The sequence below is a fragment of the Orcinus orca genome, chromosome 2 (assembly GCF_937001465.1).
Source record: "Orcinus orca chromosome 2, mOrcOrc1.1, whole genome shotgun sequence".
Lineage (NCBI taxonomy): Eukaryota > Metazoa > Chordata > Mammalia > Artiodactyla > Delphinidae > Orcinus > Orcinus orca.
In genome coordinates, this window is record NC_064560.1 from 90024293 (window position 1) to 90040635 (window position 16343).

Genomic DNA, 16343 nt, shown 5'->3' on the forward strand with positions numbered 1-16343 from the left:
AAATGTTAGGCACCGCAGAAGCAAAGGCTGGAAGGTGTGAAATTTCATGGTGGTCGGGGAAACTCTGAGTTATATGGTGTTTTTAGAGTATGAAGGTGAGATTGATGTTGGCAAGACACAGGAGGAAGGGCCAGTAATGATACCGGCTGCAGATCTTAATCGAGTGCTCATGTGGGGAGGCCTGTGTGCCGGTCTCAGGAGTTCGATGACTGCGATAGGACAGTTATCCAACAGGAAGGGATGTAATCAGATCTGCAACAGTGTGGAGGATGGATCAGACCCGGAGAGACTAGAGAAAGGAAGACAGCCAGGAGGTGGATGTAATTAGTCCAGGCAAGAGGCGATTGAAGGACTGAACCAAGGCCGGGCCGATGCAGGAGGGAATGGATTTGACAAACGTGTTGACATGCTTGGTGGTTGGCTGAAGGCTGAGGATGGGGAGATAGAAGAGTCAAGGGTACCTCATGGGCCACCAGCTGAAACAGGGATCATAGCACAGAAACATTCACGAACAACTGCCAGGGACCTATTAGATGGTAGCGCTATTCCCGGCACAGAGACAAATAATTCATGTCCCTTGGACGTACTTCACGGTTTCTTTAAGACAAGCTTAATCTGTATACACAGACATCCAACCAAGTTTGGGGGAATCTCAGAACTTTTTTCTTTTACCAGAAAAATAATGCACCCTTTCCCCTCCACCACACTGAAACTCCCTTCCTATTTTATTTTGTTTCCTCCAGGAGGTGACACTCACACAGCTGGGACGATTCCAGGTGGCCCCACTTGTCCCGGGGTAGGATCAGGGCAGCTCATTGGGGGCCACTGCCACGTGGCTGAGGTTGGGAGCGGGAAGCTTCCTTGAGAGTCGAGTCTTTCTCTAGCCATCTCTGCCTTTCAGCTGGAGTCTCCTTCCCCCTGGGATGGATTTCCCCATAAAATAAATGTCTTGTCTGAATTAATCTGATTTTTAAAAGGAGAAAGTCATCATATTGTAAAGACAGATCATAAAAAGACGCGTCAGTCTGTCAGGAAGACTGGTTAATATGAATATTTGTTTAGCAGAGACAGTGCACCCGAGGCAGCCTTTCTGGACCAGCCCTGGGCCTGGAAGGGGCCTTTCATTTGCATACTTAGAGCATCTAGGGCTGGCAGCTTTGCATTCTGAATACGGGCACTGTAGCAGCTACACTCTGCAGAAGAGGCCGGGAGAGGCCCCCCAGCTGGAGGGACGGCTCCCTCAGTCCCAGCCATGCCCCAAACCCTTCCATTCGAGAACTAATCAATATGAGGGATCTTCAGAAGACACCTCAGACAATCTCTCCATTTTGTTTCATTCTTTAAAAAATGACATAGGCCATCACATAAGTATGTAGATAAAAAACGAGTAGTATATGAGGTACATGGTATAAAAATTCTATGCTGTGAAACATCACATGGGTAACACATAAACACACGAAACAGAACAGAGAAAACCACAAAAGTGCGTTTGCCTTTTGCACAGTTGACCACTGTGGACTGTTTGGTGTGCATCTTTCTCAACGTCTTCCGGTACATGTCTATCTGTCTCCTGCATGATACACATACACTGTTTGGTTTTTGTTAGATGGAATAGAAACATATCAAAACTTGGTACTGGAATTTTTTTTTAATTAACATTCTACTTTGGGTTTCTTTTTAAAAATAAAGCTATAAAACGAATACATGTTTATCACAGAAACTTCAAAATCGATAGAGGGGTAGAAAATACAAAGTAAGAAAGAACCCTAAAACCCCAAAAAGAAAATCTTTTCCTTCCTTTCTCTTCATTCCCACTCCCCAGAGCAAACAGATAAAATATATTTTTGTGTATCTTTTTGGAAATGACTATGCACGTACAGGCATTTAAACACTCACATCCTCCATCTGTTCACTGAGGAAGTGAGAGCTCGGAGAGGTCACAGGGCAGATCCAAGGTCACACAGCTGACTGGGGCAGAAGCAAATGCAGAGCCGGGCGCCCCAACTTCAGAGGGCAAAGGCCTTTCCACGGCACATCTCCAGGGAGTTTGCCCAGAGCCAGTCTCAGCTGGTGTGGCTAATCCTAACCTCCACCTCGTCTGCCAGGCGGTGACACTTCTCCATACAGCCCACGTCCCCCCGCCCCGTTCCCCCAACACTGCTGCCTCGCAGTGTATTAACGGAATGCACTTGTGCGGCTTGCTCGGGGCGGGGGCCTGACGGTTTGTTTCACTAACACTGCTGTCTCTGCCAGAGCTGTCGTCACGGCAGAACAGCGTCGTGGAGCCTCCTGGCAAAGCAATTCGTTCAGTGAGCTTGTGCCTGCGCTTTTGTTCCCCAGATTACAAGTGACAGTTACAGGCAGAAGACCCTTCCCGAGGATGATTCCATTTAAGTAATCCCTTGCCCTGGTGGGAGCTGGTATCCGGTTAGGGCTCTTGCCCCTCCCTCTACAGGAGGCTATGGGGCCACAGGCCTGCCCCCCAGGAGCTCACAGCTTGGTGGAGGAGGGCAGCACACACCCTGATACACCCACCGCTGATCTGCAGGTCGCCTGTGTTCCCCCTCTGTTCTGTGTGTGTGTGTGTGTGTCGACCTTGGCCATCTTGGCCCCAGATGTGCCTACAGCATTGCCAACATCTGGGTGGAAGGAGAAAAGTCAGCCAGCCAACGGGATGTATTTGTTTCTGGTTGACGGCAGGATGGCCCCCATCTGGGCATCTAGGAAACATCTAGACGGACAGCCCGAGTAATCTGTATACCCACATATTTGATCCTGCCACCTATGACAATGTGAGGTGGCAGAGCCTGGACCAACGAACCCCATCCCTCCAGCCAAGCCAGGCCTGTTCTGACCTTGCAGACAGAAAAGAGGGAAGCCCAGAACCCGGACACTGGTACAGGGATGGGAGGTGTGTGTGTGGGGGGGGGGGCAGGGGGTTGGGAGTGTGTGTGTGTGTGTGTGTGTGTGTATGGGGGCAGGGGGTTGGGAGGGGAGGGCTGTGCATGCATTTATGTGTTGCGGTAAGGGGCTGGCAGCTAGAGAAACTCTGATCTAGAAAATGAAGTCTCTGGACTTCACGGTTCTGCTCGAGTCTGGGGCTGCAGGTGTGGGCCAGGGCCGGGAGCTTTGGGGTGGGGCACGGTCTTCCCTGGCTCTTCCTGATTCACTACCATTCAGCAACCAGTGTCCCTCCCAGCAAAACAAAACCTCCCGAGATCGCTGGTTCCGCAGTGCCCTCCAGTGGGCAAGCAGAATATGTCTGGAGAGAACGCCTTCGCCACACGTGGTCACAAGTCACACGTGTGGACCCTTCAGGCATTTTAGAATCGAGGTTCAAGTTCCTCCACCTGCTTCCATGCCCTTTGGAAGATAAGGTTCTAAATGAACAGTTGGCTGTTTGTATAGAGGAGTGGGAGACCAGTAGAAGTCTGTAAAGAGAGAGCAAGGGACTGAGGACTGGGGCACCAGTGTTTTAGGGCATTGTGGACAGAGACTGGATGAAATGTAAAACAATGGTGACGTGTGTGTGTGTGTGTGTGTGTGTGTGTGTGTGTGTGTGTGTGTGAAGTCCTGTGCTAAACAGACTCTGCCCTGCCAACTCCCCCCGTGACTTTGCTATATCCTCTTTAGATACCCCAGCGCATCAGGACCTCCTAGCTTACCTCTCTCTACCCTCCGTAGAGTGACAGTTGTTTCTTGTTTTTGTTTTTTTTTGCGGTACGCGGGCCTCTCACTGTTGTGGCCTCTCCCGTTGCGGAGCACAGGCTCCGGACGCGCAGGCTCAGCGGCCATGGCTCACGGGCCCAGCCGCTCCGCGGCATGTGGGATCTTCCCGGACTGGGGCACGAACCCGTGTCCCCTGCATCGGCAGGCGGACTCTCAACCACTGCGCCACCAGGGAAGCCCGACAGTTGTTTTTTGTTCTTGTTCTTGTTCTTGTTTTTGTTTTTGCTTTTCCAAGCCTTCCCAAGTCTGATTACGAGGGGAAAACACAGACTCAGCAGGAGGAAATGGGTTCCAAGAGTGTTGCCAGTTAAGCTGGTAACAACTTCTCTTGGTCTGAGTTTCTCCACGTGAGTTGGGTGCCTATCCCAGGCTTGTTGGAAATTAAAGACGATCATGCACAAGTGCCCCAACACGAGGCCTCCCAGATATGCTGGCTCCCAGCCCCAGGAGAGGCTCCTTGAGCCCAGTCCCCCGTCTTCCTGCCCTCCATACGGCACGTGGTTGCCTCCTTCACCACAGAGCTGACGGCTGGGTCCCGCTCTTCCTCTTGTATTCTTCCTCCAGCTCCTCCCACATCTTGAATATGATGTCCTGTGTCCCGTCTTTCCTCTGTCTCAGTCCTCACTCTGCGTTGCACCCTCTGCCCCAAGATGCACATCAACGTCCTCATCCACCATCCCCTTTTCTTGCTGCTTCTTTTTGAAAAGAAATTCCCACCGACTTTGTTTCATTGTCATCCGCAAGATGACTCCAAGGGTCCTCTCTGCTCGTCCTCTGCACTCCCCTCACTGGCTGCATCCAGCCGCCCTCCCCCTTTGATGCCCAGCCCTTTATAACGGGTGTCACCATCATGGTTGTCACCAGCTTCTTTACCTGTTCTACGCCAAGTACTTCCTACCCACAGAAAAGAAAGGTACAATCGACAATCCCATTGAAAAGTGCCTGATTCCAACCCACTGAAGGCAGCTTTGGGGAGGAGAGTTTAGGCTGCAAGGCCTAAACCAGCTGCAAGGCAGAGGATGCCCGGGAACAGTGGGGTCACCAGGGGCTTGCAGTGTGGGGCAGAGAGAAAATGCCCAGCTCGGATCCGACAGGTGAGGCTAGCCCTCCTGCACCTGCCTGCCACCTAGGACCCCTCCTCCCCCAAGAGTCTCCTAGGGGGGCTTTTGTATTTTCTGTCCTTGCCATCCACTCCTACCCGGACAGTGACAGATGCAGACAGAGGCTGGAACACAGACCAGAGGGAGCTAGGGTGCAGAGAGAAGATGCAGAGACTCAGATGCCTGGAGCAATAAAGAGCCACCCAGGGACGGAGGATGAATGTCCTGGGCACGAATGGTGGTATATCATCTCACCCTCAGCAACCGTGATCAGGGAGGACGGGGCACCGGGCCCATACTCCAGATGAAGAAACAGGCTCAGAGAGGTTGCCAGGGCCACGTCACTGGGGCATGGCTGAACTGAGCGTCAAGTCACAACCTGCTAGATTCCTGGGCACAAGGCCTTTCTGTGACCACCATGGAGAGACACACACAGAGACGCTGTCTCCATACTGCTTCTCTAATGACTCAGTGTGTGCAGAGAAGGGAAAACTGTCATGCAGAGCAAGGGAGGGACACACACAGTGGGGAGACACAGGGAGAAAGGCAGACAGAGATAAATAGGGAGAAAAGGGACACAGATAAATAGGGAGACGGGAAGACAATGACATAAGGAGAAGGGAAAAGTAGCTGCTTCTCTCTCCCTATGGGAATGGATTGGGGATAAAATACACATTCCACGTCTCACCCCCTGATCTTCAGAATCGGAATTTCTGGGAGTGGGACCCAGGAATCTACATTTAAAGAAAGCTCCTCGGAGTAGCAAAGTGTGCTTTGAAATGCATCAGATAAATGGGATAGATTTGTGGACAGCTAGAGGGAGGGATAGATGGAAAATTCGCAGTAAAGCAAATACAGCAAAATGTTAACCGAGGAATCTAGAAAGTGGGTAACAGTGTCCACTGCACAATTGTTTTAACTTTCTGTATGTTTGAAAACTTTCATAATAACATGCTGAGTGTGTGGAAGTTCCTGAACAATCCTGATGATTAGGCAGGTCTGGGACCACTGTAGCAGGAGGGAAGGCATCCTCAGAGGACTTCTAGAGAAGCTGTTGCCCTGAGAAGGCCCCCTGCACTCCCCAACCATGTCACCTCCATCCCTCGCCCCCAGTCTGACCAGTCCCACAGCAATCCCAGAACTCACAGCAGCACCGCACAAGGCCCTGCCCTTCTCCCTGGGCTCTGAAGGAAGTCCATCGGTCCCCTAGGGCCTCCTGTTCTGCACGGTGAGCAGGTTTTTCTGGGTCGTCTGAGGCTGGTCTCTGCAGGGCCCTGGTAGCAATCCGATCCGGCTGGCGGGCAGTGCGGGTTTGGGCAGAGCTTGGAGAGGCAGGGCTAGAAGTTCCCTTGGAAAAACTTGAAGCCGAAATGCTTACAATGGTCCTTGAGCACCTTGGCCAGAGCTGGGAAGCCACAGAAGAAGACCTGCACCTTGCCCTTCTTCTCAGTGGCTAACTTCTGGAACACCTGGACTGCACAGGGCTGGGGGAGAGCAGAGGGAGAAGAGGGGGGACCGTGGACCCGCCCAGTGACACACCCAGTGGAGCCGAAGAGGTAATGGGCCAGGATGGCTGTCCTCCCCATGAGGAGCCCCAGGGCACAGCTGCTTGGCTTCAGCCATTATTTTAGGAGCCGTTTGCTCAGTGAGTAACCTGACTCCGACCCCAGGGAGGGGCTGGACCAGAAAGAAATAAGATCCAGGCCCTCGGTTCAAGGAGCTGCATCCATGGGGGAGATGTGCACTAAACCAGCTGCAGTGCTATAGCCGATGGCAGAGCCCAGAGGGTACACTGACCTCCAAAGGCCCAACCTCATGCTAGCCCACGGGCCTCCATCAAAATGCCGCTTTCCTGAAGTCAGGCTTTCTCCCCCGGCGAGGACCCTTTTCCACCCCAAGTTCTGCTTAAGAATTGCCTTTGCCTAAAGTTCTCTTGGTGCTGAAGCCCCGCCGGCATCCCGTTCCCCCCAGGCTCTCACTATCTAAACATGGATCATCTATAGCAGTTTGAAAAGCAATACCTTCTAGTCACTTCAGGCAAACTCTGCACCCCAACTGGTAAGTGCTCAGGGAGGAAAAATAATAATAAAACCAATCTGAGGAATAAAATAGAAAGACTGCAAACTATTCTGTGGCCCTGGGCCTCAGTTTCCCTGTTTGTACCAGGAAGGGATAAGACGATGCCTCCCCGGGACTCTGTCCACTGGGGCCTTCAGACTCTGGTTTGCAGGGGGTCAGGGCTGGGAGAGGCCTTGGAGGTTATACGGTTATAACCTCCTCTGTGATCAGATGGGGAAACGGAGGCTAGGGGTGGAACAAACGGTGCTAGTGATGGAGCCAGGATGTAGGTCCCCTGCCTCCCGTTCCAGCCCTGAGATCCTGGCTGGACTCGGATGCTGGCCTCAATCTTTGCCCCTGCTTGCTTGGCCCTAATCTCCCCAGTCACTGCCTCAGACTCTCAGACCCACTAGTCCCTGCAGGCTTCAGGGCTCCAGGTGGCCTTTACCTCGTTCCAATCTGGCCACCCAGGCTGGCTGCGTGTCTGGAGGCCCGTGATGGAATCCTTCTTCTCCTTCTTGGCCTGGAGATCGAGGGCCATCTGCAAACCAATGGCCTTCATGTCATTCTTGCCCAGCGCGGAGGTCATATACATGCGCAGCTCCAGGAAACGGCCTACGTGGGGGAGGAGAGGGCAGGATTGAGGGGCCAGCACCCATGATGGGGACAGGGCAGGATACCAGCCACCTTGTCCTGGGGCTTGAAGGAGGACTCACACTGTCGGCCAACCATATTCACCCAGTACCTCCATTTGACCAGTGCTGTAGAGAGGAAAGATGGCTCTCTTGAGCTGCTCGAGCACAGATGAGTTATCATATAGCCATTGTCTAATGTAAGTCTCACAACCACCCCAGGAGCTGGACCTTATATTTACAGAAGGTAAATGAATCCCAGGGCAGCGTGGCTGTCCTTGGTCTCTGAACTCATGCCCTTCTGTGCCTCATGGTGTCTGCTCAGCCTAGCTGGAGACACAAGCTATGCACACATGGAAAGACCACTGAGACCAGAGAGTCAAGGCTTGAGTAAGTGGATCAGATGGCAAATGCTACTGATATACAGGGCAGGCTGAAGCACACGCAGCCGCTTCCTGGGACGGTGGGGACTGGGCGAGGTCTTGGAAGAGGGCTGAGACTCAAAGGGGAGGTGAAGGAAGCACCCTAAGAAGGGAGTAGCATGAGACAAAGGTGGGAGGCTGGAGTTTGTGGGGCATGATGTGACTGCCCGGCTGGAGCAGAGCATCCTTGAATGGGTGCAACAGCGGGTAGGACTGGATACACAGTGAGGCCAGAATGTGAAGAATCTGGAATACCCAGCTAGGGAATGGGGGCAGGGAGAGGGTACTGGAGCAGGGCATGATGAGATGAAAAGAGCATTTCAGGGAGGGGAGTCAGAGGACTGAAGGGACAGGGCAGAGACTGGCATCTAGGAGACCCATTAGGCCTGAGCGTCCACAGCTCTGTGTCTGCAATGGGACAGGTTTGTGAGATACTGATCCCACCAGCTCTAGGGCAATCGGTACATCCAGGTGGGCACCTCTGTGCTCAGGCAGTTTCCTCCATTCTCCCAGAGGTGGCAAACAAATGTTGTCATTTTCCCAGTGTGCCATGATGGGGAGAAGACTGGCCAGGGCTGCCCCACACCCCTGCCACAATGCAGGCCAGAAACGGCGGGGCCTGATCTACCACGTTGGATTCACGAACTGACAATCCTTTATCCTTAAAGGATTCTCTCTCCCTAAAGGATTCAGGCCAGCCCAGCTTGTTCTCTATTGTTTCATACACCACGATTAGCCCACTTTTCCTTTGGCTCAAGATCTCAGCCATTGTTAAAATGCAAATGGCCCTAGGAGGGACACCACATTTCATTTCACACATCACTGAACTTGAGTAGTGTGGTGGTGCAGGAGGGAAGAAGACGTATGGTAAGGGATGCCCACCTGAGACAGCCCTGGCCCTTCTTCCTCAGAGTCACTGCCCCCCCATTCCCCCACACAGGGGTAAGAAAGGAGAGAATGAGACATCAGAGCGGGAGGGAGAAGGAGGCGCTGTGGAGGTTTTCGCTCTCTCCAAGACAGCGTGTTCCAGACAGTCCTCCCATTTCTGGGACACTCTCTTAAGGAAATCATCCAAAGGAAGGGGAAAACAAAACTATGTGCTCATGCATATTAATTGCAGCTTTATTTATGATAGCGGAGAATTAGGAATAAACAAAATGTCCAGTAGTAGGGGCATGGTTAAATAATTTATGGCAAACCACCGTATCCTTCATTACATAGCCATTAAATACTACTAGTACTGGTACTACTCTTACTACTAAATTTATGGAGCAATTCCTACTACTACTATTACTACTTCTGCTACTACTATTAAATTTATTGAGCAGTTACTACTACTACCATTACTACCACCTCTACTACTATTAGTACGACTTCTACTACTGGTGAATTGACTGAGCAGTTATTAAACTCCAGCCCTTATTCTAAGTGCTGTACAGATGATCTCTCACCCAATCCTCACAACAATCCCATGAGGTAGGTACTTAGTAGTATCCATATTTTTCAGATGAGGAGATAGAGGCAAAGCAATGTGCCCAAGGTTCTATAGCTATTATGGGATAGAGTAAAAGACTCAACTCAAACAGCACAATTGAAGCTTAAGCTATAGAAATTAAAAATTATAAACCACAAATTCTTTGACTCAGACCTCGGTATATGATTAAAGTTGAAATCAGAGGCCGTGTGCTTCAGCTGCAATGAGAAACCTTGGAAGAAATTTGAGGTAACAAAGTTGTTGACTCAAGTGGCTTTGAGAATGCAAAGCAGTGGGTTAGCTGTTACCCTTTGCTTACACAGATTAGGAAGAAGCAAACAGCAAATATTTATATACCAGTAACTAGAAAACTTTAATTAAATCTAAACTTCTCCCTTAGGCTGTCATCATAAAAGCAAGTTTCTTATGAATTAATATACTTAAAAGCATTTAGAACAAAGTCAATGCTATATAAATATTTGCTTTAATTGTTATTTACAAGAAAGGGCAAGAAGCTTTACTACAATATTCTAGGGTTTATTTGTTCTCTTCCAAAGACTGTTGACTGGTGCTTTAAGGCTTTGGATGTTTCTTACAGTAAACTATATGTGTTTGAATGTTTTTTGTAGAAAACTGTGTCTGATTACTTGAACTTATAAACTATGTTTAGCATAGGAATTTGAATTTATTCATGGCAACCTTGTGATAATTAACCAGCCAAATAAGATCTAGTTCCAGTGGACTCAACACTGTAAAAAAACTCACCAATTCTCTTGAAGTTAGAAACATATCTAGAGATATTCCTCCTTATCTAAGATCTTCCGTAAGTAAAACATAACAAAACAAAATAATGACTAACAGATTAACTTTAAACATAGTACAAAACCTCAGTATTCCACAAAGATGTCCCATGAGGACTATTAAATAACCCAGAGAAACATGTTATCATGCAATGCTTAGTAAAAAATGTAGGATACAACACTTGCTGGGCGGGGAGGGGAGACTGCAGGGACTGGGGAGAGGACATTTAAACATTCCAATTTAATGAACACATAAAAGAAGGGACCAAAAGAATTCGTACAAATTCGTACAAATCAGCAAAAGAATTCGTACATGCCAAGCTGTATAATTTTTATCTTAGACCATTTTCTAAACTTTTTGATTGCTACCTCATCAGGAAACATATTGAGCACACACCCCCAATAAATATATGTTTGTTCACATGTTCATTTCTACTTACAGTTTACGTCTATTAAAAATTTTATGCTTGAGTAAAAGGAACCATATTACTCTCTCACCTTGAACAACTAGAAAAATAAGCAAGATATATAAAACAATGGTTTCCAGACATTGGTCAACAGGTCATGTAGGACTGTCATTACTGAGGGAGGAAACACTGAAGTGAGCCTTACAATTACCTGGTGTTGGCCTCACTGAATTGAGGAGACAGAAATTGGAGATCAGGGAGCCAGGACAGCTAGAACGTGCCAGGCACAAAACTAGAATAAGGGCAACTGCAGAGAGGAAGAGAGACCGAAGGAAGAAGAGAAAGAGGAAGGGAGGATGAGGGCTCACTAGCTCTGGAAATCTGCATAAAGTTCCCCCTCAGTCTTTGGCTCAGTGTTAATCTGTACACTTGTGAAAGAAAATTACCAGAAAACATGAGGCTTCACAGTACCTGGAGCTCAAACAGAGCTGGCAATAGTTTGTCTTCCACCATCAAGAGTGCAGAGACCTTCTAATATATAAGGCAGTAGGATGAGTCCTCAGAGGTGCAGCACCTTAGCCCTGAGGCTGAATTAGCCCCACAATAAAGCCTGCTCTGGACTCTCCCTAACAAAAGTTAAAAGCAAGTCTTGAAAGTATCCAAACCATCCTAAACAATGTCACTGTGCACCAGAGCAAAGTACAGTGCTATTTAAAGAAGTACCACAAAATCCAGAACACAACATGCAATTCACAGTACCTGCCATCCAGTAAACAATTACCAAGCATGTAAAGAAACAGGAATATATGATTCATAACTAGGAGAAAATTCGTCATTAGAAACAGACCCAGAAATGACAGAGATGATGGACTTAGACAAAGATGTTAGAGCAAATATTATAAATGTCCTTGAGAATGTAAAAACAAAACAAAGCAGCTACGATGAGAAGAGGAATGGAAGACATAAAAGATACCAAAATGGAACTTCTAGAGAAGAACAACACAATAAGAGAAATGAAAAATACAATGGATAGGATTAATAGCTATTCTAGGTGCTTTGGTTTTTCCCTATAAATTTTAGAATAAGCTCCTTGATATCTATTTTTCAAAACCTGCTGGGACATTTATTAGGATGGGAAGGATAGATAAGTTGCTGCAGAAGAAAAGATGAGTGAACTTGAAGACATAGCAATAGAAACTATCTGATATGAGGCACAGATTGAGAGGAAAAAACAACAACAACCATACTCACAATAACCTGTGAGATATCAAACAGTCTAAGATCTGTGTAATTGAAGTGACAGGAAGGAGAAGGGGAGACAGGAAAAAAACATGTAAAGAAAGAATGGCTGAAATTTATCCAAATTTGATGGAAACTATAAGCCCAGATGTCCAAGAAGTTCAATGAACTTCAAGTACAAGAAATATAAAAAAACTGTTTCTCAGAAATGTTTTGTAGTTTTTAGTATACAGATCTTGCCCATATTTTGCTAAATTTATCCTTAAGTATTTCATGGTTCTTAAAATTCTATTTAAAGATTTTCAAATACTAATTATTTGTTGTTTGTAAATAGAAATAGAATTGACTTTTGCATATTCACCTTATAACCTGGACCTTGTTGAACTCACTATGAGACTGATCTAAATAAAGAGCTAAAACTATAAAACTTCTGGGAGAAAACCTAAGAGTAAATACTCATGACTTTGAGTGAGGTAAAGGTTTTAGTTAGGACACAAAAAGCATGAAGAATAAGGGAAAGAAATCTGATAAATGGGACATCATTAAAATTTCAAAATTTTGTTCTTCAAAAGACAGTTTAAGTAAATGAAAAGACAAACCACAGACTGGGAGAATATATTTATAAAACGTACACCTGGTAATGGACCTGTTTCCATAATATATGAAGAACTCTTACAATTTCATAAAAAGAAGACAAATATCTGGATTTAAAGAGCAGACAAAATATTTGAACAGACACTTTACAAAGAAGGCATACAAACAGCAAATAAGACCATAAAAATATCTTCAGCATCATAATTAATTAGGGAACTGCAAATTAAGAGCATATTGAGATATCCCTATACACCGCTAGAATGGTTAAAATTAAAAAGACTGCCAACATCAAGTGTTGATGACTTGGTGCTTTGTGACCACCTAGAGGGGTGGGATAGGGAGGATGGGAGGGAGGCTCAAGAGGGAGGGAATATGGGGATATATGTATATGTATAGCTGATTCACTTTGTTGTATAGCAGAAACTAATACAACATTGTAAAGCAATTATACTCCAATAAAGATGTAAAGAAAAAAATGTTGATGAGGTTGTGGAGCAACTGGAACTCCACTGCTGATGGAAATACAAAGTGGTACAGTCATTCGGGAAAAATAATTTGACAGTTTATAAAACTTAGCACATACCATACTACCCAGCAATCCCAATTCTAAGTATTTACCCAAGAGAAGAGGAAACATATGCCCACACAGAGACTTTCATAGTCAAAAATGGCTAAAAAGTGGAAATAACTCTAACATCCATCAGCAACTGAGTGGAAAAATATTGTGGTATATCCAGAAAATGGAACACTTCTCAGCTATAAAAAGGAATTAACTACTTACTTTAATTTAACCTGCAACAGCATGGATAAATCTCAAAGGTATTATGTTTAGTGAAAGATGTTAGAAAAGACTACATAGATATTATATGATTCCATTTTTATGAAATTCTAGAAAAGGAAAAACTATAGTGATCGAAAGCAGATCAGAGGTTGCCAGGAGCTGCAAGTGGAGAGAGGGTACTGATGCAAAGTGAGATGAGGGAGATTTTGGGGTAATAGAAATGTCCCATGTTTTGATTATGGTGATGGTTATACAACTGGACACACTTGTCAAAATGCCGTTGTCTTTACTGGACACTTAAAGTGATGAATTTTATTGTATGCAAATTATCCCTCAAGGAAACTTTAAAAAAAAAAGTGTGAATACAAATCGTCGGAGAATCGTGTTAAAATGTACCTTCCCGGGCCCTATTCCCAGACAATCCGACTTGGAAGGTCTGGAATGAGGCCTGGTTATCTAACTTTTTAATAAGTGCTCATTTTGAATAAAAAGAAATGCCATAAAAAAGAGAAATGGGGTGGGGGAGGCTATACATTTTTATAAAATGTGAATAAGAAAAAATATCAGAAGGAAATCCTTTAAAATGCCTGGATACCTAGATGGGATTATGAATTTTTTTTCTCTTCTCTCTTTTAAGTTTCACAAAATATTACATTTTATTGGGGGGAAAAAGCAGGCCCCTCTCCCACACATTTTTTTTTTTTTTTTGCGGTACGTGGGTCTCTCACTGTTGTGGTCTCTCTCGTTGTGGAGCACAGGCTCCGGACGCGCAGGCTCAGCGGCCAATGGCTCACGGGCCTAGCCGCTCCGCGGCATGTGGGATCTTCCCAGACCGGGGCACGAACCCGTGTCCCCTGCATTGGCAGGCGGACTCTCAACCACTGCGCCACCAGGGAATCCCCTCCCCCACATTTTTGATAGAATAATCTAAACACTTTCTTAAAAAGACCCCGAAACCCGCTGCCCCACCTCCATCATCCTCAGGTCCCGCCCCTCTCCTACCCTCCTGAGTCTCCTCGGCCTGGTCCATCTCCACTCTGGTCAGACTCAAAAACCACTCGAAAGACCGCTAGTCTCGGTTGATCCAGATGGAGTCCACCTACGGAGAAGGGTCCAGTTCAGAGGGGGCCTACCTCATTCACTCATATCTGTGATCCCCAGGGCCCTGGTGTAACCACCCTGCTGTGAGCAGGGCACACATTATCGCCCCCATTTAAGGGAGGGGGAGACCGAGGCTCGCAGAGGTGAGGAACATTGCCCAGGCCACAGAGCAGCATGCGATCAGAACTCGGGGTCCTGACAACCAGGTCAGGATTTTCTCTAATCATCTATTGTTTACAGCAAGCAGTATTCTGAGATCTTAAGTTTAGAACAGCCAGAAAAACATTACTTCATTGTTTTTTTTTTAGAAACTCTTTGAAGTGGCCTACACAGAATAATAAATTTTCAAACGGCAAACGTTTTCATTTTTAAAACCACCGTCAGGTCACGGCTAGCAAGCATCATGGCTGTAACTGAATCCCGGCTGCCTGACTTTCAGGCTCCGTGTTCTTTAACGAGATGCCCGCCTTTAGGGCCCAGAATGTCTCTCTGGGGGAGCCCTGAACACAGAGACCAATGGATCCAAGCCGGGGAGAGGTCATCTCTCCCTCCCTTGCCTCTGCACAGGGGGCACGTAGCTCTGGTGTCTGGGGAGCTCCCCAGTCCTTCCTGCAGGAGGCGGTGCTCGCTCACCTTGTGGAGCTTCACGTCAGCATCCTGCACACACACCCTCCCTCCCGGAGTGCTGGCAGTGGGGGCAGATGTGCGTTCTCTTCCGGTGCCTGAGGGGAGAAGAGAGGAGGGGCTCTTGAGTTTGGGGTGAGTATGAGATTTCTCAGGACCCCAATGAACAGTGCAGGGCACAGGGAGGGAGGTGGGGTGGCAGGGCCCACCCCATGAGGAGGGGGAGGGGTGAGACCCGAAAAAGAGCAGGAGAGGAAAGAGAGAAAAGGGGAGAGGGAGCCAGGTGAAAGGAGGGAGAAGGCAGGGCGGGGAGGGGAGGCCGTCTCTCAGGACTCTGCCCTGGGATGCAGGCAGGGCCACAGCCTGTCCACCCACCTGTACAAGATGCTCTGCAGGATGGAAGCAAAGGGGGTGATGCCGACGCCTGCCCCGATGAGCATAGCATGCTCGGAGGCGAAGATCCTGCGGTTGGGGGTCCTGTAAGGGCCATCGATGTAGCACTGCATGCAGGAGGGGTTAGAGGAAAGACAGGATGGGTGGGTGAGGCAGAAGCGGACCCCGACGCTTCAAGACCTCCCTTTATATACAGGCAGTCATCTCCTGGGCTGGAACCCAGGAGTAAGTGGCTCCCACTCAGAGCACATTCTACACGCTGTGGTCTGAGCCAGAGTCTGGGAGAGCCCTAGAATGTTCACATGCAGAGCTGGTGAGAGCAGGGCCCAGCCAGCACGCCCCGTGTGCCCTGGGAGGGCAGGGGTTTGGTTCCGTTATCTGGAGACCTGGGAGTCAGACCATGGGGACTGTGGACCCCGGGTACCAAGAGCCACAGCAAGCCCTCCCCGTGGGCAGAGGCTTCGATTCCTCTGCTTGGGGCCACCCCCTTGAGCCTCTCACCTTGATGTTACAGAACTGGTGGTTCTCAGAGGACACCTCGGAGACCTGCAGGGAGTAGAGCAGAGAAGGTGGGTCTCTGGGAGTGGGCGGGCCAGGCATTTCTCAGAGGCTTCCTCACCCTTGCCAGTCTGAGCAACCTTACAGAAAGGGAATTGCCTTTTCTGCCCCAACCATTCCAGGGAGCATGGGGCACTTTTGAGGGAGAACATCAGTGGTGTGCTGGTACACGGACTCCTCAGAAAAAGAAAGCACCACCACCAGCAACAACAAACTCCTGATTTTTAGTGTCTAGATTTCCGGTGTAAACACTGCCATCGTGGCTCCCACCAATGACTGTGCTTAATAACTGGCTCTCAAAATTCCTGAAAATGTAACAATCGCTCTAGAGGTCCAACACAAGTCAGCTTCAGGGTGTGATGGGAGAAGACTCACCCCAGCCACCTCTTGGGCTCAGCCACTCCCCGATAGCTTTCATGTTTCTAGACACA

General features: G+C 48.0%; 1 protein-coding gene across 1 annotated transcript in view; it reads right to left on the reverse strand.

Moving 5' to 3' along the window:
• Window positions 1–3897: 3897 nt before the first annotated feature.
• Window positions 3898–16343, reverse strand: part of NOX5 (NADPH oxidase 5) — a 29520-nt gene continuing 17074 nt past the window's right edge. Inside the window, 7 exon segments of the mRNA XM_049705849.1 lie at window positions 3898–6298; window positions 7336–7502; window positions 14239–14335; window positions 14971–15000; window positions 15002–15059; window positions 15337–15461; window positions 15856–15891. Coding sequence (XP_049561806.1) covers window positions 6167–6298; window positions 7336–7502; window positions 14239–14335; window positions 14971–15000; window positions 15002–15059; window positions 15337–15461; window positions 15856–15891 — 645 coding nt within the window. The 3' untranslated portion in view covers window positions 3898–6166.